This window comes from Crinia signifera, chromosome 1 (assembly GCF_055691185.1).
Source record: "Crinia signifera chromosome 1, ASM5569118v1, whole genome shotgun sequence".
In the NCBI taxonomy this organism is placed as follows: domain Eukaryota; kingdom Metazoa; phylum Chordata; class Amphibia; order Anura; family Myobatrachidae; genus Crinia; species Crinia signifera.
The window spans coordinates 324,381,856-324,407,437 of NC_139217.1; the positions used below are offsets into that span (position 1 = coordinate 324,381,856).

At 42.9% G+C, this 25,582-nt stretch overlaps 1 protein-coding gene across 3 annotated transcripts in view; it reads right to left on the minus strand.

The window, feature by feature from the left end:
* RNF31 (ring finger protein 31) overlaps window positions 1-25,582 on the minus strand; it is a 41,123-nt gene that overhangs the window by 6,481 nt on the left and 9,060 nt on the right. For all 3 annotated transcript variants that reach the window (XM_083188100.1, XM_083188091.1, XM_083188109.1), the window contains exons 5-15: window positions 24,532-24,591; window positions 24,020-24,068; window positions 16,395-16,557; window positions 15,654-16,290; window positions 15,373-15,570; window positions 13,312-13,563; window positions 12,068-12,250; window positions 11,776-11,982; window positions 10,590-10,763; window positions 7,227-7,325; window positions 7,048-7,137 (exon numbers count right to left, since the gene is read on the minus strand). In XM_083188100.1, coding sequence (XP_083044226.1) covers window positions 7,048-7,137; window positions 7,227-7,325; window positions 10,590-10,763; window positions 11,776-11,982; window positions 12,068-12,250; window positions 13,312-13,563; window positions 15,373-15,570; window positions 15,654-16,290; window positions 16,395-16,557; window positions 24,020-24,068; window positions 24,532-24,591 — 2,112 coding nt within the window. The remainder of the gene's footprint in view (window positions 1-7,047; window positions 7,138-7,226; window positions 7,326-10,589; window positions 10,764-11,775; window positions 11,983-12,067; window positions 12,251-13,311; window positions 13,564-15,372; window positions 15,571-15,653; window positions 16,291-16,394; window positions 16,558-24,019; window positions 24,069-24,531; window positions 24,592-25,582) is intronic.

Consider the following 25,582-nt stretch of genomic DNA (forward strand, 5'->3'; position numbering starts at 1 on the left):
AAGAGAGTTTTATTACAATGACAACACTCTTTGGGGGCTATTTAATTTTATTTTAGGTTGCCCAAAGTAATGGGTGCCCATTAGAGAAATTAAGTAATTTCCCTGATTGGGCCCCCATTACTTTTTATCACCCATATAGACTAGGTTTAGCCACAAAAGTAGCTAATCCCATCAATGCCATTGGAGGCAGCAAGAAGAAATCTCTCTCCAGCGGCTAATTGACACCCGAACAGAGCAACAAGTGAATTGTCCCTATAAATTGTAAGCTTACAGCAGGGCTCTCTTACCTCCAAGTCTGTCTGTTGTTGCCCAGTTTGTTTTATCACTGTCTACAATTGTAAAGCGCAACGGAATCTGCTACACTATATCAGAAACTGTAAATAAAATAATTGTTCCATTTTGTGCTCCCTTGTGGTAGTGCGGGGAGAAAAATGAAAAAATGTAACCCTTCCTTTCACCCATATCCAGGAACTCCACATCACATTCCACAGATTCCTCAGGGCCTGGACAAGGATCCACCAGAACACGGAGCTCTGGCATTGCTCAAACCATCTACAGCAGTCTTGTCCCACTGCTGATAGCAGTTTGCCTTTTTTAATAACATAGAAGAACTGTTTGTAATCCTAGCATTCTGATAGTGAATGGTGGTAGGAGTTTTTTTTATGCAGAGAATAGAAATTTGAAATGAAAAATGCACTTAGTATATATTGCTGCTGTAAGTTATTTTTAGACAATAAAATATGGCAGTAAGAAATTATTTTGTAAGACGACAAAGGTTTATGAATAGATATCTTTGTTTAACAACACTTTATGGTGGGATGCAGCGTATTAGAGAAATGCAAAAGACCTAAAAGGTTTATTTATGAAGATGGGAGTTCTATTGAAGATGGGATGTTGCCCATAGCAACCAATCAGAATCTACTTCGTTATTTAGCACCTTCTAGAAGATAATAGATAGAATCTGATTGGTTGCCCATAGCAACATCAGCAATATGGGTCGACCCTATTTAGGTTGACATGCATTGGGTCGACCACTGAAGATCAACAGGGCTTAGATAGACACCTGAATAGGTCAACATGGCTAAGTTTGACAGGGTCTGAAGGTTGACACAAGCATTAGGTCGACAATAGGAAGGTCGACAGTAAAAACCATTCGTTTTTCAAGTTTTTTTGTCCCAAATGTCAACATAGTATGGATACTGTGTAAGTGTACTGCGTTCCTTAGCATGGCTCATTATGTTGTGCTCGGCGCGCTATTTTATTCCCCCACCACGCCATAGTGGTTGATATGCTATTAAAAACACCTCCGGTCAGCACATGTCGGCTAAAAAAAATGTGACAAAAATTCATGTCAACAATCCCATTGTCGACCTAACGCTGGTGTTAACTTTGACCCGGTCCATCTTAACCATGTTGAACTATTTTAGCCCTGCAGCCTTCAGCGGTCCACCCAATGCATGTCGGCCTGTTGCCCATATCCCAGAAACAGAAAGAGGCTGGAGTTGGAAGAATTGTACCTTTCCTGTGATGCGCCCGCCCTATATGTGTAACATGTGTAAGTTTAGTCAGCTTCAGAGCACAATGCAGCTGCACCTAAAGCAAGTGCAAATGATACACCTTCAAGCAGCTGCATTTTAGGTTACAGACAGCTCTTTATCGCCCAAATTTGTGTGATCATGCCCTCACTGAACTTCATCTACATGTGAGCTGCATGTTACCAACTAGTTATGTCTCTTAGGTCATAGGTGTGGTATATGATCCCGACTGATCGGGGCGAGCGCAACAAAGTACCTTGCGGGCACGGTGGCGAGCGTAGCGAGGACCCCCACAAGGGAGAATAGCTGATGGCCATAGGGACCCCGGGGTAATGACTGTCGGGATCCCGACGTCGGGGTAATGACTGTCGGGAAACTGTCCGGCACCCTCTTAGGTCATAGGTGTAGATTCAATCCCAATGCATATTATTCCGTATTGCCAGTACTTCTCAGTGCAGCTTTGTTATGGCTAATTGTCAAGCGTGCTCCGGCTGTGTGTGTGTGTGTGTGTGTGTGCGTGCGTGTGTGTGTAGGCGTTACTAGTGCACGCTGCATACCTTACTTACTATTACAATTATATGATCTGTTATTTTCACTTGTCACAGTGCCTCTCACCCCACCCTTCTAAGGGCAGAGGGACAGAGGCTTTCCCCCCTGATTGTAACTTACTGTAGCTGATCTAGCTTACTGGATCCGATCAGTCTTGTCAGCAGCATAGGGCAGCTATATCATATCAATTAGGTGGATACCTCCCACATAGGGTTAAATTAAGATCTCTCACATGTGTTACTGGATCCTATCAATTAGACCGTTATTCCATTTGCAGCCGCCGTATACCACCATTACATGATCTGATCTATTATGGGGTTACCAAAATGACTCACAGTTCCCATAAAGCTGTTTAGTTCATGCTAATATACAGTGCGACATCTTTCTATCAATTTATTTTTCAAATGTCCATTGATCACTTTACATTCTTTCAAACAGGATTGCCCGTTACTATTATACATTATAGATACTGTCGGCTGAATAGTGCCTGGTGTGAACACTATTTACGAATGTTTTATGAGGAACTTTATTGTACAGTATATAGTGTTACCCAGAGTATAGGACGCTCAGTGAATTATAACCTTTACTGTTTATTGTGCAGCAAATTGGTGCACTGGTATCCTGCCCTTAGCATTTTTAGCACTTCTACATTTTTTTCCTCACATACTTGTTTGTCTTTTATACTTCGCAGCTTTTATATACTATACTAATAAAATGTATTTATATTTTTCCTTTGGTGTACCACATTTTTCTTCTCTATGTACATATTGACTTATCTGTACAGTGGTAGAAAACCCAGTTGTATATTGCTAATTAACCCTATAGAGATCAACTGGAAAAAAAAAAAAAGGAGCTCCTCTCTATAGGATACCGATGTGATGATTTAAACCACCTTTGTTTTGTAGACCTCAAACAATAATTGTAAAGTTACCAGGCACAAACAGCTTTCTTTCCTGTTGAAGCTTTTTGCCCAGACACCTCTGCAGATTAGTTGGCATTACATAGTTCTGGCTAGTTAGTGTCCATCACTTTTTTTATACATGGTGACCCAAACAAATGATGTACAATGCTAGGTGTCAGATTCATTCTAATGATCATACCCTCTGCTCTTTGCTTGATCCCATGAACCCATAGTATTGTATATTTAAGCGTGATGATGGGACCAAACCACTAAAGATAACCTTGTGCGTGTAAATCCAATGTTTGTGTGCTTTATCCTAAAGCTTTACTCCATAATCTCAAAGTTAAAGTGGATCCAAGCAAATAAAATCAGCAGCACAATCTCTAAATCACTCAATTTGACTTCAACTTCCAATGTCAGACCGATGCGATCATTTATCTTATTTCCACATTACATAGAACGCCATTGACCTATACCTCACTGATTGTGCCCAGAGATCAGTAAACTGATAAATAGATTAATGTGGCAAATATACAACATGTAATAAATGTAAAGGCCCATACACATGATTTTCAGCTGAAAATCGTTCATTTTGGCCGTTCTGAGCGATTTTCAGCTGAAAATCGCCCAGTGTGTATAAGCCAGCGATGGCAGATTAGTGATAATGTGTGTGTTCCGGCATCATCACTAGCAAAGTCTCCCGTCTGCTGTTTTTTCCAGCATGCCAGCAATGATGGCTGGTTTATCGGCCATCATCGTTGTGTGTACGCCCGCTGCCGGGCTGAAAGACTAGCCACTTTCAGCCCGACTCCCTGCTGCCTACCCTTCTCCCTCCCCCTGCACTGCTGCTACCTCCCCCTGCTCCGCATACTCACACCGCACGGAGCAGGGAGGAAAAGTCGCTGCCCCTCTGTCTGTCCGCAGCACCTCCTCTCCCTCTCCCTGCTCCGTACATGTCACATGCCACACGGAGCAGGGAGAAGCCGCAGCAGCCCCATCTCCCCTGTCTGTGGTGGCTCCAGCTCCCCTGCCGCCGCAGCAGCAGTACACAAACTGGCCACCAATGTATATTCACATTAATATTAGCCAGTAATATATATATATTACTGGTCCCCCCTGCCCACCAATGTATATTGATTAACTGACAATATATACATTGCTGGCACATACTGGCAATATATATATATATATATATACATTGCTGGCATGGTATTTTGCCATTTTTTTTTACCGTTTCAAAGCGGTAATATGTGCTATCTGAAAGGTCCAGAGTGATTTACCCTTTTGGAATTACCGGTATTTTAAACCGGTAAAAAAGCAGGGTCCTACCCGTTTCAGACACTGTTTTTTTTTTCAGTCTGAACAGGTCAGAAACGGTACCCAGGCAGCAGTGAGCACTATTGGTCCCGCTCCGTGCATATTTAATGAGTGGGGACCCAGCGCAGTGCATATTTAATGAGCGGGACCCGCTCATTACATACACGCCTATGTAATGAGCTGGACCCACTTATTACATATGCACGGTGCGGGATAAGTGCATCGGGAATCTGTAGTGAGCGGGTATTGCCACCTGCCTGTAGCCATGCCATTGATGCTGCCTGCTGTATTATCGCACTCCTCTCAGCTTGACCGTGGTGACACCAGCAGCCTGTCTCATAGCTACTGTGTCCCCTGTTCTCCAGCTGCTTTCACACCACAAACCTGCTTGAGACCCGGGGTGACATTCTATGGGATGCGCTAAATGCGCATGTTTTATTCGCGCACCACATCGCCGCAAATCCTGGGCTGCAGAATCCGGGGTCCGGGATCCAAGGTAGTCCCCAGGGGTACCTAAGGAAGCAAATCCAACTCACCTGGTCCCCGGCGACGACCTCGGAATCCTCTCCGGTGACAGCGCTGCTCCAATCTGGTATCCGGCTCGCAGGACTTTGACAGGCGCTGAGATGTTTCCTCCTCGGCGTCTCTGCACAGAATGATTTCTTGGCCAATCAGGAGCCGAGAAAGTCGGCTCCTGATTGGCCAAAAATCATTCTAACTAGAGACGCCGAGGAGGAAACATCTCTGCTCTAGATGCGCTGAGATGTTACTTCCTCGGCGTCTGTATTCAGAATGATTTCTGGCCAATCAGGAGCCGACTTTCTCGGCTCCTGATTTGCCAGGAAATCATTCTGTGCAGAGACACCGAGGAGGAAACATCTCAGCGCCTGTCAAAGTCCTGCGAGCCGGATACCAGATTGGAGCAGCGCTGTCACCGGAGAGGATTCCGAGGTCGTCGCCGGGGACCAGGTGAGTTGGATTTGCTTCCTTAGGTACCCCTGGGGACTACCTCGGATTCCGGACCCCGGATTCTGCAGCCCAGGAGCCCCAGAACCCCAGGACCAGCCCCGGAACCAGGACCAAGGCCCCGGAACCGAACTCTTCTGCCCTGGAGCCCCGGAGCCCGGACCCAGGGACCGACCTACGGGCTCAAGGTAGGTAAGTATCAGTGTGTGTGTGTTTTGTATGTATTAAACTTTTATTTTACAGTGTGTCAGTGTGATTTTGTTAACTATTTTTTGTACTGCTGAACTACAAGTGCCAGCGGGCCCTTTAATGCCCCGCATGCTGGGACTTGTGGTTCTCCAAGTCCCAGCATGCGGGGTAGGCTTGCTGGGACTCATAGTTCGCCAGTATAAAACAATAGTTTTACTTCTTTTTTTACACAAGCCATCAGCCCGATGCCCACCGCCCAGGGGCATCGGGGACAGCTCCGGACTATCAGCATGGGCTGGTAAGTCCTGGAGGGGGGGGGGGACCCCTTCATTGGGGGGGTCCCCACTTCCCCAGGACCCCTGCCCATGCTGACCAGCCAGGGGGTTAATGCTTTGGCCGCGGGAGCTTATATAATAAGTTTCCCCCGGCTGTGGCATTACCATGCTGGCTGGTTGTGTCCGGTGCTGGTTCTTAAAATACGGGGGGACCCCTAGTCACTTTGTCCCCCGTATTTTGGGAACCAGCGCCGGACCTTGAGCCTGGTGCTGGTTTCATGAAATCAAGGGGACCCCTATTTGTCGGGGACCCTGATTTTATGTCACCAGCACCGGCTCAGTGAGCCCGGGGCTGGTTATACTCGGGCGGGGGACCCCACGCTCGTTTTTTTTTTTTATTTTAACCCTTTATTTTATTTTTTACAGCAGAACCCTGCACAGAACATTGCGATCTGTGCAGGGTTCTGGCTAATTCGCCAAACAGACCCTGGTCTGAAATAAGTGCGATAATTAGGCACCTAAAAAATGCGATGTGCAAATGCGCATTGCATTAAATAAGCGACTTGTATACTTTTCTATACGAAAACATCTGGATGCAATAAAAATGTGAATTAATCTCGCAATTTTTATCAGCATACCTTAACGCACATAACATGCGATTTCAGTCCCTTAGCGCATCCCATTAAATTAACGATTTAATGGGAAAATGCGATATCGCCATTTTGTGGTCTAATTACCGCAAAAAAACGGAAATCGCATCCCATAGAATGTCACCCCCGGTATTTACATGCGGTGTGAAAGGGGTTTTAACTTGCTCTGACCCGTTTTAAGACATTTTAAATACCGGGTCTAAGCAGGTTTTGCGATGTGAAAGCAGCATTAGTGTGTATGGGCCTTAAGGCTTGCTGCAACCAAGCTGATATTGTGGACAACATTCGCAAACAGTTTGATTTCCTGGAGAACTGTGAAGGACTAACAAGCAACATCAAATTTGCCTGGTGGGGGCTTCAAGCTTCTGAAAATGGGTCTGTCAAACCATCCTTCCCAGCAGGTCTGTAAGGTCCTATGGTTCAGCCTAAGAGTAATCTCCCCATATGAACCGCTTTCCTTTTGTTTATTACATCCCTTAGGCTTTGTCATATCATCATGTTTTCTATGTTCTGTTTGGATGATGAATGATTTATTGAAGCCAAGCTTGGTTTTTTATGTTTTTCTGATATGTTTAGCCATCACAATAAGGTCAAAGGTTAGCATAAAATACTTGAAATAAATTAATTGAATTAAATTCATGCAATACCATTTCAAAGTGACATACCGGACGCTTGCAATTCCTGCAGAAGCTGCAGGAACACTGAGGACACTTCACATCTAGCTGATCTCGCTCATAAATAAATCCAAATGAGCACTAAAAATGTAAAAAAAAAAATAGAAAAAATCATATAATAAAGAGTAGATATTTAAATTAAGATTTTTAAGTGATAATTTTATACTCACATGAGTGCACCAAAGAAACTTTGGATCTTTCATGAGCGTTCTCTCCGTCAACTTTTTATGGAACAAATCATATGCGTCCACCTCCAGAGTGTCCCGCAACTAGAGAACAAAATAAAAAGAGAATTTTATGACTCTCCACACACACAAAAAAAAATTGCTCCGGATACTATGTGAACCAACATCCCACATTGATAAGCATACTTATAAAATGTATCATGCATATTGTGCAATAAAACTTCAATTTGTGGGTAACTGGAATCAGGACTATCTTAACATATAGGCACAATGGGCGACATGCTAGAGCCCCTGGATTATAGTGGCCTCAAGCAGGGGTGTGGTAGGACCATGGGCATCTACTTCCCAGGCTGTTGCCTCTGGAGCTTCTTGTACCCCTTTTACACCAAAACTGCTGGGTTGCACCTGGGGTTTTGGACCCGGATGCGACCCAGCAGTTGTTCCCTTTTACACCAGTGTCCCCCAGCATTATGCTGGGTGGGCGACGCCCAGCACCCAGGTAAGCCCAGCACCCAAGGCGACGCCCAGCACCCAGGTAAGCCCAGCGTGTCGGCCGTCGACCGACACGCTGGGGGCAAGCCCAGCACCCAGGTAAGCTGCTGGGCTGCCCCCAGCCTCCGAGCGCCCCCAGCCTCCGTCCATGAGGTGAATGGATGCCGCACACACCTCTGCCCAGCCTTCGCTGCTGTCTGCATAGTACCGCAGGCAGCAGCGGAGGCTGTACACAGCCCCTGCCCAACCTCCGGACTGACCTCAGAGCTCTGCGGCCCGGAGGTTGAAAGCCCCATGTCCGACCCTGAACATTTGCTGGGTTGGACACTGGGTAATAGGACCCGGGTTATTTTTTTTAACCCCTTTTACATCAAGCCCCGGCCTGGACTGGAGCGACAATAACACGGGTCGCTGCTCTGATTTAAAAGCGGTATAGGGAGATTCCTGCCTAGCTACTCTAATGGGGCATACAGACACTTCGATCCGGCGGCCATACCATGCTTTGAGCAGCATGGGACTGCATTCGGTCTGGAGAGTGAACCAGGAATAGAATTGCCTGCCAAGTCTTTCTGCTTTCAATCCAGTTGCCGCTGAAGCAAGCATTGGGATCAAATCTCCATCAAATGCAGCTGGCTGATTGGTGGATGGATGGCGATATTTATACCTGCCTCCAGCCGGACAGCAATTGACTGTTAGCTTGCTGACTGATGGATGGATGGTTGGAGTTATCCAACAATCAGAGTGCTGACAGCCATTCCCTGTATGGTAGCATGTGGACAGACGATGCAGAACCGCAGGAGGGGTGGGTTAAGATTTTTATTTTATTTAGTCCCATGAATGGGTAGGTAAGGGCCCCAATATATTGTTTTGCCCAGGGCTTTCATTGCTGTTAAGAGGACCCTGATGGAAACATACTAAGACACCCTTAAACCCAAAGGTAAAATGTTATCTTTCAATCTGGTGATATATTCAATATTCAGGATAAGCCAAATATGGAATTTGGCTTATCATGAATATTGAAATACTGAATATATCTGGTGATAGAGTCAGTATTTGGTGTATCCTATATATTGAATATATCACCAGATTGCAAATAGCATGTACAGTCTAATAAGTCCATATCTGCTAAATATTTAAAATCAGTAATGTTTTTGCCTTTAAAATAACTGCGGCTTTACATCTAGCAGGTCTAACAAGGTCAAGGAGAGAAACATTCTTCAAAGGAAAAGAAGTATTAGAACAGGAGCACATGTGCTGAAACTAGAAGGACACAACTGGAAGGAAAAACTAGGTCACACAAAGGGTACTGGGTGAGTGGAATAGCTACAGATGGATATACACCTAAATATTTATCTGAGCAATCTGTCTGCATAGGACATTCAACCATTTGCTCCCAAACAATGAAAATCAGACAAAAAACGATTGTTGTTATAAATATGTAAAAGCAATCGGAGTTAACAAGAACTGAATGGTTCTTGTGTTTTGGAACAGATGGTTTATTGTCATTTGCTCCCATACATTAGCAGAACTTTGTTCCCACCAGACAGATAGGACAGATAACTCTTTAGATGTGTACCCAGCTTAAGTCAGTAGGCAAATTAAATAATGCTTGGGATAGGCATCTGAATAGCCTTACAAAGAACTAAAGATCAAATACGGTTGAAGTTACCCAAAGGTTAAAAAAAAAAGAAAGAGAGACTAATGGGCTGAGTGGCTCTTATCTGCCATCAAATTGCATTATGTGATCATACATGGAACAACATACCAGAGTGTTATATGCATTTTATCTAAATATTGTAATACTATGCGCCATACATAACCCCCTCGCCCTATTCAATGTTCCGGGGGAATCCTCGCTGTCACATGACGGCGAGGATTCCCCAAAAAGCGAGACCCATGGGTAATCCAGCGAACCCGCTGCATTTAGCCACATTGGTGTGTGTGTGTGGGGGGGGGGGGGGGGGGGGAGCGGTGACAGTGAGCAGGAAGCCCTATTATGTAAATCGGAGAAGTGAAACTCTTGACAAAAAATTATAAATGCTACATAGAGTTTTTTAGGTACTTATGCATTATCTGGGCTGCCGATTTTTTTGATTGTATGCCTTAACTTAAGGCATACAATCAGATGCGATGCGATATCGCATCGCATCAGACCATATCGCATGCGATGCGATGCGATGACCCGATTTTTCCATAGGATTCAATGTTAAAATGGACTGAGTCCATTTTAACATGGAATTCAATGGGAAAAAGGGGTCCTTTTCATACCCCTACTATCCAAGTGGGCATGGAGTTGGATATAAACCTGTGGCGAGCGTAGCGAGCCACCGAGCACGAAGCGTGGCGAGCAGACGGTATTCTGTGTCCGCTCGCCACTCTTCGTGCTCGGTGGCTCGCTACGCTTGCCACAGGTTTATATCCAACTCCATGCCCACTTGGATAGTAGGGGTATGAAAAGGACCCCTTTTCCCATTGAATTCCATGTTAAAATGGACTCAGTCCATTTTAACATTGAATCCTATGGAAAAATCGGGTCCATCGCATCGAATCGCATCGCATGCGATATGGTCGGATGCGATGCGATGCGATGGACCCGATTTCAAAATCGGCAGCCCAGTTAGTACATAAGTACCGTTTTTTTATACATTAATAATGTGCTATTTATAATGAATAAACATTTAAAAATGTTTCTTTAGTATTTATTTAAATTTACATGTTTTAACAAGGTTGGTTTAGCTTGAAGGTAAATTGCATAATGGCTCATCCCAAAAAAGGAACTTATATGGAGGATAAAACGTATAAATCTGGGCCTGACCAAGAGCACATGACTAATGGATTCAATTTAAGTAGACTCACCAAAATGTCCAGTGTAGAAAAATAATGCAAGAGTTCACCCTCATCACTAATCTCTGGCTCCTCGCATGCTGGACACACCATGTCTCTGATGTGCTTCTCTTTCACAGCCACTGTAAAGTGCGTCCGGAAGCAGTCTGGGCAGATACAGCACTCACATGAGGTGAGAGAACGCATCTAAAAAAGAAACAAAAAAACACCATATGTGACAGGAGTGTCAAAGGACAGTACAGTAGCGTGACTGCAACTATGCCGTAAGGAAAAAGGAGTGCATAACAGAAATGGCTACACTGTATGTTCTATTTGTACAATAGTTACTTGCTCAACTACAATTGCACCAGAGGTATGTGGAATCAAGTTTGATCATCTCTCTATGTAAAATACCTGCAAGCTACAAAGGAATCCCACCTAGAAGCTAACTAGTAAATATATAGCATTGCCAGAAAAGTGTGGAAGACCATGTGAAGGTTTATAAAAAAAAGGACAAGAGTTCAAATTTAGATTTAGCATTTTATAAATATTTATACTTAAAAAACCATAGTATCATTCTGTTTAAAAACCTAAAATATCAGGCATTAAAACAGAAGCCAATGGAGTTACTTGACCCTGAACAAATATTAGTTTCTTGCTCTTCCATAGAATGGAACACAAATACTAAACCACTAATACAAAATAACTTAAGGTGTGCATGCGCCAGAAGGGTGCCGGAAGACTGCCCGACAGTCTGGATTCCGATGGTCAGTACTCCGACGGGAATCCCAACTGTTCAAATGCCCAACAGTTGGGATCCTGACAGACAGGGGCTATTATCCTTTGTGGGGGCCCATGACCCCCATAGAGGGAGAAAAGAACCTGTTGGAGCACTGGCAGTCGGGATACTGACCTTCAGGATCCCGATTTCCGGACCGCCATACCACACCCACTCCAGAAAGTCATGTTAGACGTCTCTTGTGGAAATAGTTATAGTACATATAGTTATATAATGAAGCTAGATGACCAAGCATGTGTAGCTGATCGATTATAAATATATATTTTTTTAGTGTGAACATTTGAATCTTACATTTTGTTCCAGTTTTAGATTTTTGGTTGAATACAGGTGTAAATGGAAAAGCGTTGCTACTGTAAGGCATTATTATGAGTGTATTGGGGTGATATAGAATGGCTGTATGTCAAGTGAAGAAGGAACCACCTTGTTTCGGGGAAGCTCCCAGCCACAGACTGCACATTCCTGGGTTAGCATCCTTTTGATAAAATCACGGTCCTGTGACTCTTTCACTGCTTCCACAACATCCTGTAGGTCATAACGCCCTTCACCTTCCTGAAGGAGAGAGAGTGCAAGCTCGGCACGACCCCAACTATGTAGCGCATACTCTGCAAGTAATCTCCTTAGAAGTGCCTGTGGAGACACAAACGGTTGAAATACAGAGACTGGCAAACTTTCACCTATCGTACACACTCAACTCCGCTACTGCTGCACTCACTTGTCTATCTCTGGAATCCAGCTGCAAGCTTGCTTGCTCATCTTCCCATACACGACTTTGAAAGGGATCCAAAAGGGGTGCCTGTAATATACAGAGTGCTTTTCCTACATCCCCAGCACTCTCAAAAAGGGCAGCAACCACATTATCCTGATCAAGAAAACCTAGGGCACATAGTTCTTCCACCTGTAAGTCAGAGCCAAAGTGAAGACTTTACTGGTTTATAAAGAATGAGGTTTTTGGCTAAATGTAATGCCACACACATACATACGCATATGTCCAGATAAGTTATCAATATATATAAAAAAAAAAAAAAAAAAAAAAGACAAAATGAATGTCAACTTACAAGAAAGTGTTTACTTAACTCAATCATTGTTAGTACAAATATAATACAACTAGTTAAAAGCCTGTCAAAATAACAGCTGAGTCTACTCCTATCTCCACGGCTCCCTCTCTCCATATCCATCAAGTATGAAATGCATAATTTTGCTTTCACTTTCTATTAAGGAGTAATTTGGTCCATCGTGTGTCCTCTAGTTGTCACTGGCGGTACGTCACCTCAGAGGTGATGACTATATCTTACCGTAGTCAATATAAAATACTTCTACTCGCATATAAAGCTATTAACCATACTGCACCAGCATATATCGCTTTACTTATCACAAAATATCTCCCATCTCGACCACTCTGCTCTGCACAAGATCTGCGTCTCTTCTGCACGGATCACTAGCTCCCATTCACTATTACAGGACTTTCATTGGGCTGCTCCCATCCTATGGAATTCCCTTCCACACACAATAAGACTCTCTGCTAGCCTCCAAACTTTCAAGCGTTCCCTGAAAACTCACCTCTTCAGGCAAGCCTATCATATTTAAGTTCTACATGCATAACCCTCCGAGGCACTTATGTATTATATAGCTTCCCTTCTGGACTTGTAACTTGGTGGGACTGCTATGCTATTACTGGTGCCTGTCCTTGTGTTTCCCTCCTATATCCCTATAGATTGTAAGCTTGCAGCAGGGCCCTCCTACCTCCAAGTCTGTCTGTTGTTACCCAGTTTGTTTTATCACTGTCTACTATTGTAAAGCGCAACGGAATCTGCTGCGCTACATAAGACACTGTAATTAATATTTATTATATTTATATATACTGAGTGCAAGATAAGGTTATGAGGTATCACTCAATGTTCCGATGAATTTCCAACCTTTTATTAGTAATCATTTTAGCAATATATTTCTCTTTTATACCTTGTGTCTTCGTTGTATAATACACAAATTCACTGCATCCTCAATATCGCCACCACCAGAAACCCATGCACTATGAGCTTCCTCTGCTGTGAATGCACCCAGTTCATGTCCTGCTTTCTTTGATGCTGCGTCAATCACTCGTTCCAACACATAAGGGAGTTCAGACTGCAGCCACGATAGAGGCACTTCTGTACCAGAGTACTGTATCGCACTGTACACCTCTTCTGGAGAAACACCACATGCTTCCCCTTCCTGAGAGACAGAGACAAAATATGAAAGAATAAAAAAAGTATAATAGAACAGTAATAGGCTGATTCAGATGCAGGGGCCAATTCAGGATGGATCGCATACAAGATCCAACCCACGTTTCTCCGATTGTTGGGAATTGCGTACGTGCAGGACCCAATCTGTGCTTGTGTAGAATTGGTCCTGGGATCACAGCGGAGAATAGCGAAGCATCTGCCTGATTGACAGACAGAGGCATTCAAGGGAAGAGACAGGGGCAGTCAGCATTTACAGAAACGGGGATGTGTTGTCCCCATTTTCCAGGACCGGCCAGGCCAAGGACTGCACCCCAAGGCAATAGATTTTCAGAACCTTTTATGGTCATATAGAGAAAAAGTGCCAGACAGAAAGTTACAGGCCCTTGGTCTGCACTTACCACTGTCAGCATTGTGTCCTTTTTGGGGGGGGAAGTCTAACATAGCTACATCTTGGTCTAGCTCCCTCAAAGTCTGATCTGTTTACCAAGGAATCGGTTTCATGTGTGTTCAACGCACAAGGAGAAAAAGGAGCACACGTAGCAAGAGTTAAATCCCTTAAATTTATTTTGAGTAAGGAAAAAACTCCTGTCTATAGTGTCCTTAATTATTGTCTTCACTTAATCACAGTCGAGTGTCAAGGACAAAAATTACAGGACTTCGTTCCTCCCCACAGCACCATTTGACTGATCTCTGCATGTACAGAGAGAAGCTGTAGAAGGAAGGACGTTGCATCAGTCCACTATGACATACGCAGTTTATGTGGGATGGTAATAGAAATGAGGGCACTACTTGCACTGGAGATGGATTGGATGACATACCCATAATAAAAAAAAAAAAAAGATACAGGACAACTTTCGGCAAACTTCTTTCACTGGGAGAGATAGGCTACTCCAATGGGGATCTGCAATGACTAGTTGGCGGGGTAATGTTAATGAGATGAGAAACCAGGCCCCTGACAACTATTGCCAGTTGAAACGGCTGTCGGGTCAGCAGCTGTACTACTGATTAATAACTATGCTGTAAACCTCTCAATACAATTTTTTTTGCTTCACTTGAAACGTGTGTGCTGGTTACATTATTTCCCTCACCTGGAGAGGTAAATACATATATATATATATTTTGCTATTGTTTTGCTGTATTGTTTGCTTTATTACACAAATGCTTCAATAAAAAACATTTATTGGAAAAAAAATTATTATGAAAACATATTTAATACTTAACTTTAATACATATACATACATATGTACTGTATATAATATGCAACATGTTTGGGGCCCATTTCATAGAAAAAAAATAAAAACACCAGTCAAATGGTTATACCTTGAAAAAAAAAAAATAATAATAATTTAACAGCACACAACACACTGCCACATGATCGGGAAGTTCATTATAATAATGTAAGTAATGACATAAGGCCTTGTACCAACATTATACGCACGATACTATACAAAAAAATAATGGTGGAAGTGGTATGTAGTATGCTATAAGATAGAATTTGTGTTAATTCTGTTTCAGTGTCCAGTCTCCAAGGAAATAGAACCCTCTGTATTTGCCCCCTAAAGCAGATAAAGGAAGTCATTACGCAAATTTATTGACCACAGTTTAATAATTAAAATAAATATCCAAGTATTGTTTAAAAGAAAAAGTACAGTGCAGTGTCAAATTCACAACAACCGGGGTCTTTACTATCTACACCAGACTTTCCTTGAATCAGAAATACTAAATATACTGTATGTGTGCAATACACAAAGAACATAAAGTGCAATTTCCAATGATCAATGTTACTTTTTGGGCCCACCTTAATCAGTGCCACAATTTTTGCTCCATCTTCTTTCAATTGCTTCTGCCTTATTTCCTCTTTAGATTTCAAATGTCCTGGTTTGTCCTGCGTGTTGTTCCCTTCTGTTGCAACTGCTCGCTCTGTAGTCCGGTCACACATCTCACAGACACGTCCACTATGTGTGTTTTTATAAGTGCAATGGGAACACTGCCAAACCTGGGTTTACATGACAATCGTCAGACAAAGCAATAATGCATGTAAAAACAATATTACAACCTTGATGTTTTGTCATACATTACCTCTGGTCTACTCATTTTCACTTCATGTTCTTGGTCTACTATTAGTGGATCCACTAGATCAGTTAAGCTATTTCTCCAAGTGTTCATGACCGATTCGTTGCCGAGTGTTTCAAAGATGTCAGCACCCTGTAAATTCTCTTTCTTTGGTAAAGAAGTACATGCATGGTTATCTCCTCCAGGGTGGGTCCAAGGTTTTTGTGCTCCCTCAAAGGTGTTTTTGTCTTGAAAATCACCAGCACCAAGCTCAACTTGCTTGCGAGTCTCTTTCCCTGCCAAACATGTGAGGCTACTTTTACCAGGAATGACTCCAGTCTTGCAGCTGTCCATATTCCTGCAATCTTTTGAGGAGAGAGCAGCAGACTCATGGCTTTCTCTAGATGGTTTTCTGGCTAGTCGAGGTCGGTCACAGATTTCACACAACACAGCATTGGAGGTGTTCTGAAAAGTGCAAGCCTGACATTCCCATGTGTCCTTCTGCAAGGAAGCCTCTAATGACAAGTTAGACATATTGTTGGTACAGCCGCGGGGACGGTCACAACCCACACACAGCACTGAACCTCCTCTGTTTAAAGTGTGGCAAGTCATACAATGCCATGGTGGGCGAGCAGAGAGGTGTGACGTAAGGTCTTCCTTGGGGCTTGATGGAGAAATCAATAAGGAAGATATAGTCAGTCAAATTATAGGTCAACTGCGAGCATTCTATTCAAGGAATTATACAAACATGAAACAAATGGAATGTACCTATAAGTGGCTCCAAAGGGGGAGCGCTGGTGATTCCAACGATTGGGGTGAGAGTGTACCCGCTGATCACATGCCACACATAATTTGTCATTACAGAGAGAACACAATACAGTGGCAGTCTTCGTTCCACAGATACCACAATCATTGGAGGTAGAACATAAACCTTCAGAGAAAGTACAACAAAGAGGTTGTCAGTATAACTTCATTAATATTATTTGTTTATTGACAGTTTCTTATATAGTTAAGCAACTTCCATGGAACTTTACAATTGGATATAGGGAGACTACAAACTGGGTAGTTACAGATAGTCTTTGAAAAAGCTGCATCCTTCTAAGCAGTGAAAAGCGTTCACAGTATTCTCTGGACTGGACCAGTTTGTCCTTACTGGACACCTACCACCTGGACCTTCTCAGCCATTTGGTCTCCCACTTCCCTCACTGCATTGGGAATTGTTTCCCCCTCCCTCTGCAGTTGCTGGCTACCTCTCCAGTTACCACGCTTAATTTGCACCAACACAGGAATCAAGGTTGGTAATGACCATCTGAAACCACCTATATCTTGGTCACACAGCCTCAACAACCTTGAGGACACCTGTCACATACCATCCCTAAGATTGGAACCTCTAGCGATGTGGGAAACCCCTGTCTGTCTCATTATCCAGCCATTCTCTACATCTACTGGGTCATCGCCACTTGTGGCCCCACTGCCGCACCATATCTGAGGACATCTCTGTATCATTGCCTTCGGGATTGGATCAACCATAACAACTTGTGGTAACTATCAACCTAGTGGGCAACCTGACTCACTTCCCTTATCAGTTACACCTCTGACCTGCAGAGACTGAACATTCCATTTGTCCTACTCCCTCAGTAGCCCGGTCCAGACTTCTAATACATATTCACCATTTAAAAAAAAAATTTCATCATTTATTGTTACACAATTGTATGATATGATTTTTTAACTGTTATTAAATATTTGTATAAACTTTCATCAAACCAGGGCCACTTCCTTCTTCTTGTTGCTTTTAGTTACAGATAGTCAAATGGTAGAAAGGCCCTGCTTTCAAGCTTACAATCTATAGGGAAATGGGTATTGATACACAAGGATAGTTATCTATTGCATAATGGTACCCCATGTTACAAAAGGTCCTTGGTAGGCTGTAAGATACTGTTAACCAGCGACGTTGGCCTGGGAACAGGAGAAAGAGAAAATATGAGGATATGTTTGGACTGTAAACTGGGAATATCATTTTATAGAAAGGGTTTATTAAGATTATGTGGGCAGTTCTGGAATTTCATGGAGCGCTTGGAGGTTTGGAGACTAAAAGAGACTTTATTGCGCCTTAGTTGGGGGTGGGTTGTACCGGGGGGGGTGTGTGTGTGTGTGTGTGGGGGGGGGGGGGGGGGGTTATCTGGGAGGTTTGCTTTGGGTTTTCTGGGTGGTTTACTTTATTAGAATTAGCGGGTTTAGGATAGAGTTTCTGACAAATGATTATTTTATAATATGTTTCTCCTTAATGGGGTTGTAGGATCATTCAAAATTATTACCCTGTAACTGTGCTTCATTATCTCCTGTTATATATATGCACGGATGGCGCCTTCGGGAAATACGTTTCATTTATAGTGGTAAAGGGAGTCAGTACTTTCTAACTTTTCTCTATACATATATTATCCTATGTACACTCAAAATATTGCTTATTCCTATATGATATTTGTTCTTTTTGTCTCTGTTGGGAATTTCTATGTGTCTGAAAAAAGCTATAAAAAAACCACTTAATTAAAAAAAAAAAAAAAAACTTTATTGTGCACGAGTGGGTGCAGCCTGAAAATAGTGCTGAAATCGAGAGTGGAAGCAAATAAAGCTTATGAATGAGAGATGTAGATCAATATAAGTGAAGAGATGTACATTGGTGTAGCATAGATTATGGCCTGATGTGTCAAAGTATATATATATATATATATATATATATATATATATATATATATATTTTAACATACACAATACATTACAGCAGCGTGTATAGCATTCTGCTATGACAGGGCTAACCTTTAGGTGACCTTATCAACTAGTACGGCAGGGAGTCAAGTTTCACTGAACAGGTCTGTGTATACCCCTGCCCAGCAACTCCTAATGCTGGCCATACACCAGGAAGATTTTGTTCCAAACAGCCAACTACTTGGCCGATTGGATGATAATCTGTCTAGTGTGTGGGAGCAAGTAATTATCAGCTGATTGCTCCCACACACACTGAAAAATGGTGCAAAAATTTCTAAAATGGTAAAAATCAAACCTGTTTTCCTCAACAGAACTGACCAGCAGTGTCTGCCTAATACTTCTCAGTCATCAGCTGCGGTGAGCGTGAGGTGCGGATGACAGCAACACACCTGGCACCATCCCTGCACCTTGATCTCCCAGCTTCAAACCCCCCCCTGCACAGCAGAACATAAGTCCAGATAACTCCCCTCACCCCATCAAATCCAGCAATCACCAAACACCACCTACCGTGATGTGCACCTCCCCAATTACCAGCATAATGTAAGAAGGAGCTATGATTTTGTGCGGTTGTCTCCATATCCTCACCTTACCATCTGCATGGTCTAATTAAAAACGTGATTCAAGAAAGCATTTGATCGGATTAGCTGGCCTTTCATGCTCCCAACTCTACAGGCATTTGGACTAGAGGGAGACTTCCTATGTGGTATTCAGGCCTTACACTCTTCTCCATCGGCTAAAGTTTCCGTAAATGAGGTTCCATCTAATCTCCTACCTATAACCAATGGAACAAGACAGGGGTGCCCTCTGTCGCCCCTGATCTTTGCATTGGTTATTGAACCATTAGCAGCATTTATACGTCTTAATAAAGATAGATATAAAAGGTTTATCCCTGGACATGGACACATATAAGATGTCTTTGTATGCAGACGATGTCCTTTTTACTCTGACCTCACCACACACGTCGCTCCCCATTCTACTTCAGATACTAGACACCTACGGTACACTATCAGGCTATAAAATAAATGTTACCAAAACAGAGGCGGTAGTGATTAATGTTCCCACATCAACTTTAAATCTCTTGCAACTTAATTATAAATTCACATGGCACTCCCTTAAAATTAAATGCTATGGGGTGTATATAACAAACCATTATAATACGATATATACAGCATATTTTGGCCCACTGTTTAGAACTATTAAACAAGATCTCCTGCGGTGGTGGGGTTTTATTATATCATGGTTGGATAGAATAGCCGCCTTAAAAATAAATATTTTACCCCGACTACTAGATCTTTTCCAAACCCTCCCAGTACAGGTCCCTAGACATTCTTTGTTACAAATACATAAATGGTTTGTACAATTTGTCTGGAGACTAAAATCTCCTCGTATTAGCTTTGCGACCCTTCGACGTCCAACCGCTAAAAGAAGGAAATGGGTTTCCAGATATTAATTTATATTATTATGCTACACACCTTAGCCAAGCGATAGCATGGTTTGCGACATCTCACAAACCTAGGTGGGTATCTATAGAGACTAAAATATCTCATATTCTTTCTTTATCCTCTGAATTGGATAGACCAGACACCTCTAGATCCCAGCCTATAGCTTTTACATATTCAATTTGGGATTTTTGCAAAACCCATTATGACATCACTTCATATCCTTCACCTATTACTCCATTATGGGACATTATGGGACTATTACTCCAGGCCTCAATAGCAGACGTTTTGCTGTTTGGGCGGGAAGCGGAGTAAAGGTGGTTTATGACCTTCTTGACTTGGGTAGATGTGCTTCATTGAATACCTTATGCGATAAGTATAATAGGTGATCAGTAAGCAGTTTTACATATATTCAAGTACGCCATTTTTTTTACTCCATAGCTATTGCCTCGCTTACAAGACCCTTGACCTTGGTTGAATCCCTCAGCCTACACCATCCTTTACGTAAAGGGATTATCTCGGTTTTATATACTTATTTGCTACTTGCCAAACTCCCTGGTACACTGAATCATGAAGTACAGTGGACTAGTAGCCTGGGAGATGCACCAACCGAGGAGACTTGGTCGATTATACTTGAGAGGGTCTCCAAAGCTTCCATATCTATGGCAATTAAAGAAAACGCCTATAAAATATATTATAGGTGGTACCTAGTCCCGACCCGCCTAAATAAAATGTATAGATCAGCCTCAGATAGGTGCTGGAGAGAATGTGGGGAGAAGGGATCATTTATTCATATATGGTGGACATGCCCAAAGATTGCTAGGTTCTGGGATGATGTAGCTCAGCTGCTATCCCAGGTTCTTTTGGGACAAATAATTAAAACACCATGGTCTTTTCTCCTGGGCTGCCTCATAGGGGCAAATCCTCAGACAAACTGTGTGTACATATCTTGAATGCGACGAGATGTCTCATTGCCAAGTATTGGAAATGTCAGGACCCTGCCCCATTCTAATAGGTGTTGAATAAGATTTGGTACGTGGCGGCCATGGAGAAAATATCAGCCGACTTACATGATACCTCCCATAAATTTCTTTCCACATGGAATGCTTGGCTTCTATTCAATGCTTCTGGACCAGATAGATTGATATCATCCAGGAGCTCAGACATGTTGATTTAGTTTATCAGCTTACTTTCTTGAAATACAGTTGCTGTTTTTAGGTTTACGTCCTATACCCGTACTCCCCTCTTTTTTTTCCTTTCCTTTTTTTTTTCTCTTTTCCTTTTTTTTTTTTTATATTGTTTAGGTACCCTTTATTTTTTTTTTATGAGTCCTGAGTATTTTTTCTTTTTTGTCGCTCAGGATGTGAGTGCTTAGTGCTATGTAAGAGTAAGGGACTCGGTCTATATACCCTATACAATGGCTGGTCTTATTATGACTGATAGAAAGTATAAGTATTCTGGAGGGTATATTTCCCCATAATACATTTTTTTGTTATATTGATATCTTATGTGTTAAAGTAGGAATATTGTACTCTGATATTTAAACGTGTGATTATCCATGTTTTTTTTAAAGTGTATAAGAAAAAAATTATAAATATTAAAAAAAAAAAAAACATGATTCATTAGACAACATCACCCATTTCCAATCATTTATTGTCCAGATCCTGTTTGCAGCAGTTAGAAATGGCACACGGATGGGCCTTCTGTTTCTACAGCCCAAAAAATAGAATTTGCGGTGTACCATTCAAGAAGAGGCAATCTGAATTGGTCCAAGATTCTGTGTAATTGAATACACTGTAGCCCGTATTTGGAACAGCACACATCTGCCCACTCTCAGAACCGCTCAAGCATCCAGTAGTACTTCACGAATAAAGGCCTTGCAATCATGTTCTGCCTGCTGGTGCCCTGTGTACATTTTAACAACTGCTACTTTCAAACAATTCACCATTGCAGCAGTTTTACTAATGCTCTCCCTGGTACCGTGAGCGCGATCAATTATCGTCATTTCATGAATGATGCACTTCATTAGTCTTCACCTTTCCTTCCTTATACAGTTTCAGACATCCTATGTCAGCATTATCTGCAGAATAGCTACTTTGCCTAAAATTGCCCGGTGGTCATAATAAGTTGGCTGCACAGTGTTTTAACATATACACATGGCCTGGTGAAGAATGGAGGTATGGGCACGGATCCGGGTTCATATTTGTCTATATGTAGTAGTAGTTGTAACAGATGATTGTTATGAATTATACTTTTACATGTGCAATGCTATCACTTCTCTATTACACATGCCATTATAACTATTTATTTAATGTGTATTGCAAACTATGCTTCAATAAAAGAAAGTTTTGGGGGGGACAACAACATACTGTATACACAAGCACCAGTATGCATACTATTCAGCAGATGAAGAGTTGAACATACTTCCATTTGCATAGTGTGTCTTTGGCAAATTAGCATTGTGTATTCTCAGAAATAGAGTTCATGCAAGTTTGAGAGTGCAAAGTCATATGTACTTTGGATGCACTATCCTCATGACTAGAAGTGGAGGTAGTGTAGGAAGAGGTGTTATCATGTAGGCAAAGTTCACTGCGGTGTGTTCCTGCACATTGTTGGCTATTCATAAATGCGCCCATTAGGAGGTGAATCTATTGCACCTGTTTTATAGAGATGCATGTAAATGCTGATGAGGGCTTACTGGAAAATAGCCATGCTGCCTATACAAATGCAACTTGTGTGTGCCTTATGTGCAGGAACAATAACTGTTACAAGAAGGTTTATTTTGAGTAATTTACTCTTTCTGCTGCCTCCATCTCTGCACCAGCTCTCCTTCCTATCATTCTGCTGCCTCCAGCTCTTCACCAGCTCTCCTTCCTATCATTGTGCTGCCAACAGCTCTGCACCAGCTCTCCTTCCTATCATTGTGCTGCCAACAGCTCTGCACCAGCTCTGCTTCCTATCATTCTGCTGCCTCCAGCTCTGCTTCCTATCATTCTGCTGCCTCCAGCTCTGCTTCCTATCATTCTGCTGCCTCCAGCTCTGCTTCCTATCATTCTGCTGCCTCCAGCCCTGCTTCCTATCATTCTGCTGCCTCCAGCTCTGCTTCCTATCATTCTGCTGCCTCCAGCTCTGCTTCCTATCATTCTGCTGCCTCCAGCTCTGCACCAGCTTTCCTTCCTATCATTCTGCTGCCTACAGATCTGCACCAGCTCTCCTTCCTATCATTCAGCTGCCTCCAGATCTGCACCAGCTCTCCTTCCTATCATTCAGCTGCCTCCAGATCTGCACCAGCTCTCCTTCCTATCATTCTGCCTCCAGCACTGCTTCCTTTTATTCTGCTGCCTCCAGATCTGCACCAGCTCTCCTTCCTATCATTCAGCTGCCTCCAGATCTGCACCAGCTCTCCTTCCTATCATTCTGTTGCCTCCAGCACTGCTTCCTATCATTCTGCTGCCTCCAGCTCTGCACCAGCTCGCCTTGCTATCATTCTGCTGCCTCCAGCTCTGCACCAGCTCTCCTTTCTATCATTATGCTGCCAACAGCTCTGCACCAGCTCGCTTTGCTATCATTCTGCTGCCTCCAAATCTGCACCAGCTCTCCTTTCTATCATTCTGCTGCCAACAGCTCTGCACCAGGTCCTCTCCATATCATTCTGCTGCCTCCAGCTCTCCTTCCTATCATTCTGCTACCTCCAGCTCTGCACCAGCTCGACTTGCTATCATTCTGCTGCCTCCAGCTCTGCACCAGCTCTCCTTCCTATCATTGCGCTGCCTCCAAATCAGCACCAACTCTCCTTCCTAGCATTCTGCTGCCAACAGCTCTGCACCAGGTCCTCACCCTATCAATCTGCCGCCTCCAGCTCTGCACCAGCTCGCCTTGCTATCATTCTGCATTTTTCCCATATACCAGAGACAAAGGGTACCTGTGGGGTTAGGATCAGTAACAAATTTCTAAAAAGAAGGTCTGATTTGCTATACAAAGTAGTACTACCTTTGCTCTATAGTCCTATGCAGAATCTTTTTTAGTAAGGTATCTGACTAGCATAGGTGTGGCACAAATAAATAATGTTCACAAAAGCAGTGAACAGAAAGACATTTATGCGTGCTCCAGTAGCGCAATCGGTCAGCGCACGGTAATTTTTATGCAAAAAGTAGCCTATCAAGCAGAGAGTAATACGGGACAATTTATTACCTGAAGGGGTAGGCTGGGGGATGACAACAGAATCAGCTACAAGGGATGACTAGAAAAAGAAAAACAAATTATTCCACGGATTCTTATGTAAAAAAAATGTCCTAAATAACCTTTTATTTCAATAGTGGCAGTATTTTAAACATTGAAATATAGAGAATGTATCATTCACCTCAGTCTGCACTTAAATTACAAAGCTTCTAGAAATGATAGCAGGTGACCAATCAGATTCTGTCTATCACTTCTCTATTGCATCCTCGAAAATGACAAACAGAACCTGATTGGTTGCTATGGGCAACATCAACTCTTCATTTTAGAAGCTTTAGTAAATTTACCCTTAAATTCCCTACCACACAATCAAATTCATTTTTATAAACCAATCATTTTTATAAACCAATTGTATCATCATACAATTCTGTAGTGTTGGAGGAAACTGTGCTGCACCCACAAATAATATCCCTTGTATCAAACCACTATTGCTGGTATCACTAACACCCACACTTATGGCATCCTACCTGTTTCAAGATTGCACCCAGCAATTCTCCTGTGGCTTCTTCCTGGCGTGGATGACAGTTCTAAGAGAAAAGTGAGCAAGTCAGCAAGAAGCTGTAAGCACTTGGAGGTCTACTCCTGTAGCAGTGAAACCCCTTCATCAGTGATAACAGGGCTTATCACGGCTGCCTCCTACTCACAGAAGGGGATACTGAGGAGAGCTCAGCTTTTCATGCTGCTTCTTACAAAACATTTGACATCTCAGGACAGCAGACTGTGCCTACTGAGGGGAAAAGAGCAGTGAAGACGGCAGGTCACATAAGGAGCCCATGCTGCTTGTGTGACTGGGACATAATAGGATCCCAGAGAGTGTATTAGTGAAGGGACCTTGCATATGTCAGGTTACTTCGCCAGGTCACCTTAGTTTGTTGTTTGCCTGCTGCCACCACTGTCCACTCCCTCTGCCCTCAGCCGCTTCAACAAGTTTATATATTAGTGAGATGACCTGGTGTATATACATATGCTGGAACATATTCTGAATATAGCTCCTTCCCCTGCTACTGCTGCTGACACTACTCCTCCATCTCTGGGACTACCGGCATGTGCACATGGAGAAGATTATATATAGGACTCTCAATATGTCCGTCTTTGTGTTGCTTCCTGGGATTGCTGAAGGGCCATTTACCAAATAGTTATGTTTTGCCGAATGGCTACATAACGCCACTATATAAGATACAATGTTTAGTGGAAATGAGCTGTGGCCATTTCTCCATTTACATCAGGGGTGGGGAACCTCAGGCCCGGGGGCCGTATGCGGCTCCCGTAGCCTGTCTGAGTGGCCCGCCCACCGCCCCACAGCTTTGCCGGAAGTCAAGTACAGAGGAATGCTCGCGAGAGGTCGGTATTTCTTACGAGATTCCTCCTAATCAACAGCAGCCGGAGCGTGGGATGGCTGCAGCAGGACAACTTGAAAGAGAAATTTTTACACATGGCCCCCGAAGGATTTTTTTTCTCATACAAACTGCCCTTGGCACAAAAAGATTCCCCACCCCTGATTTACATGAAAAGACCTGC